The following is a 1,183-nucleotide window of genomic DNA, read 5'->3' as shown; positions in this document are numbered from 1 at the left end:
TGAAGAGGGGATTGTTGCCTAGATACGCGGCAGCGTTCGGTGGGTCGTCGACGTAGAAACCGCGCTGGTCGAGTAGAGTACAGAGTAGTACGTCGCCTAGAGATACGATGCGAGAATACGATAAGGACGTTCGATGAGAGAGCTAATTCGCGTGGCTTATCCGAAGACGTAGCGCGTGACCAGCCGAAATACTGATCCGAGTGCGCAAGTCTTGGTTCAAGGGGGATAAACTGCTCCATTCGTGGGCGGGAGGGCGCCCTAATATACATGTACATGACAGCGGATCGCGTAGCAAAGAAGATGTGGGGTTTTCTGGTTATGGGGATGCAATCGCGTGAGACATTACTATCTATGGTAACTGTCCAGACATAAAAGGAAACTTTGAAATACCGAATCATTGGGGCCTTGTCCTCGGCGACAGACTTCGTTCCCGGTACGTCCAGACGGTTGGCACTGGGGAGCGCTGTCTCGGCGAGTTCGGACCCCGCGGGAGATCGAATTTACGAGTCGCAGCCCGCCGCCCTCGGACGTGCGATCGTCACCGCGGGCCTCTCCTCGCCTACGTCTCCCTGACCTCTCGTCCGTTCGCCCGCGTCGGAAGCTGGTAGAGTCGATGGATACACAAATCATATGCATGCACTAGAAGAATCGTCTCAAATGAAAGAAAAGGATGAATTACGGTACCGGCGCCTGTCTCCTCCACACCGGAAGGATGCGAAGCCTCTTTTGGGTGAGCGACTCGCGTCCCAGCTTTTCTACTATGCAGCTACCTGAACTATGTAACGTAGCGGGATTTTATTTTTCGCGAGTGTTCGGTAGCGACGTGTCTAGCCACACCACTCGTCATCCTCCCGCCACTCGATGTACCTCGGAAGCTCATTCTTTCCAACAATACGCTGCTCTGCGAGGTACCAGACAAGTGCTGATGGGCATATCTTTAGGTGCTGATGCCTGTATATGCCCACTTTCTTGGATGTGCCGCAAGATGTGAAGATATTCCTAAGCCGCCTGCTTATCTCAAAGGTAAAGTTATGTCGGAAAACATTGCGCAAGCGGCCTTCAGGAGCAGGCGCGCGAGTCGGTCCACATGTGTGATGAACGTCTGCTCCTTTGCATGGGATCCCGCCGGGAAGTGGTGTGGAGGAGATACGAGACGGTACCGTAATTTTCGCGTTGGTTCTCA

The 1,183-nt window shown here is 53.6% G+C and overlaps 1 protein-coding gene across 1 annotated transcript; it reads left to right on the top strand.

Annotated features, from left to right (window-relative positions):
- Positions 1 to 947: 947 nt before the first annotated feature.
- Positions 948 to 1,183, top strand: LAESUDRAFT_728062 (uncharacterized protein; the record flags this gene model as incomplete). The annotated part of the gene is made up of 1 exon (XM_040909352.1): positions 948 to 1,183. A coding segment is annotated over one exon (236 nt), but the record flags the coding sequence as incomplete, so codon positions are not given.

Source organism: Laetiporus sulphureus (assembly GCF_001632365.1).
Source record: "Laetiporus sulphureus 93-53 unplaced genomic scaffold LAESUscaffold_32, whole genome shotgun sequence".
In the NCBI taxonomy this organism is placed as follows: Eukaryota; Fungi; Basidiomycota; class Agaricomycetes; order Polyporales; family Laetiporaceae; genus Laetiporus; species Laetiporus sulphureus.
Note: the sequence above shows the minus strand (reverse complement) of the source record. Positions and strands in the feature narration are given on the sequence as shown.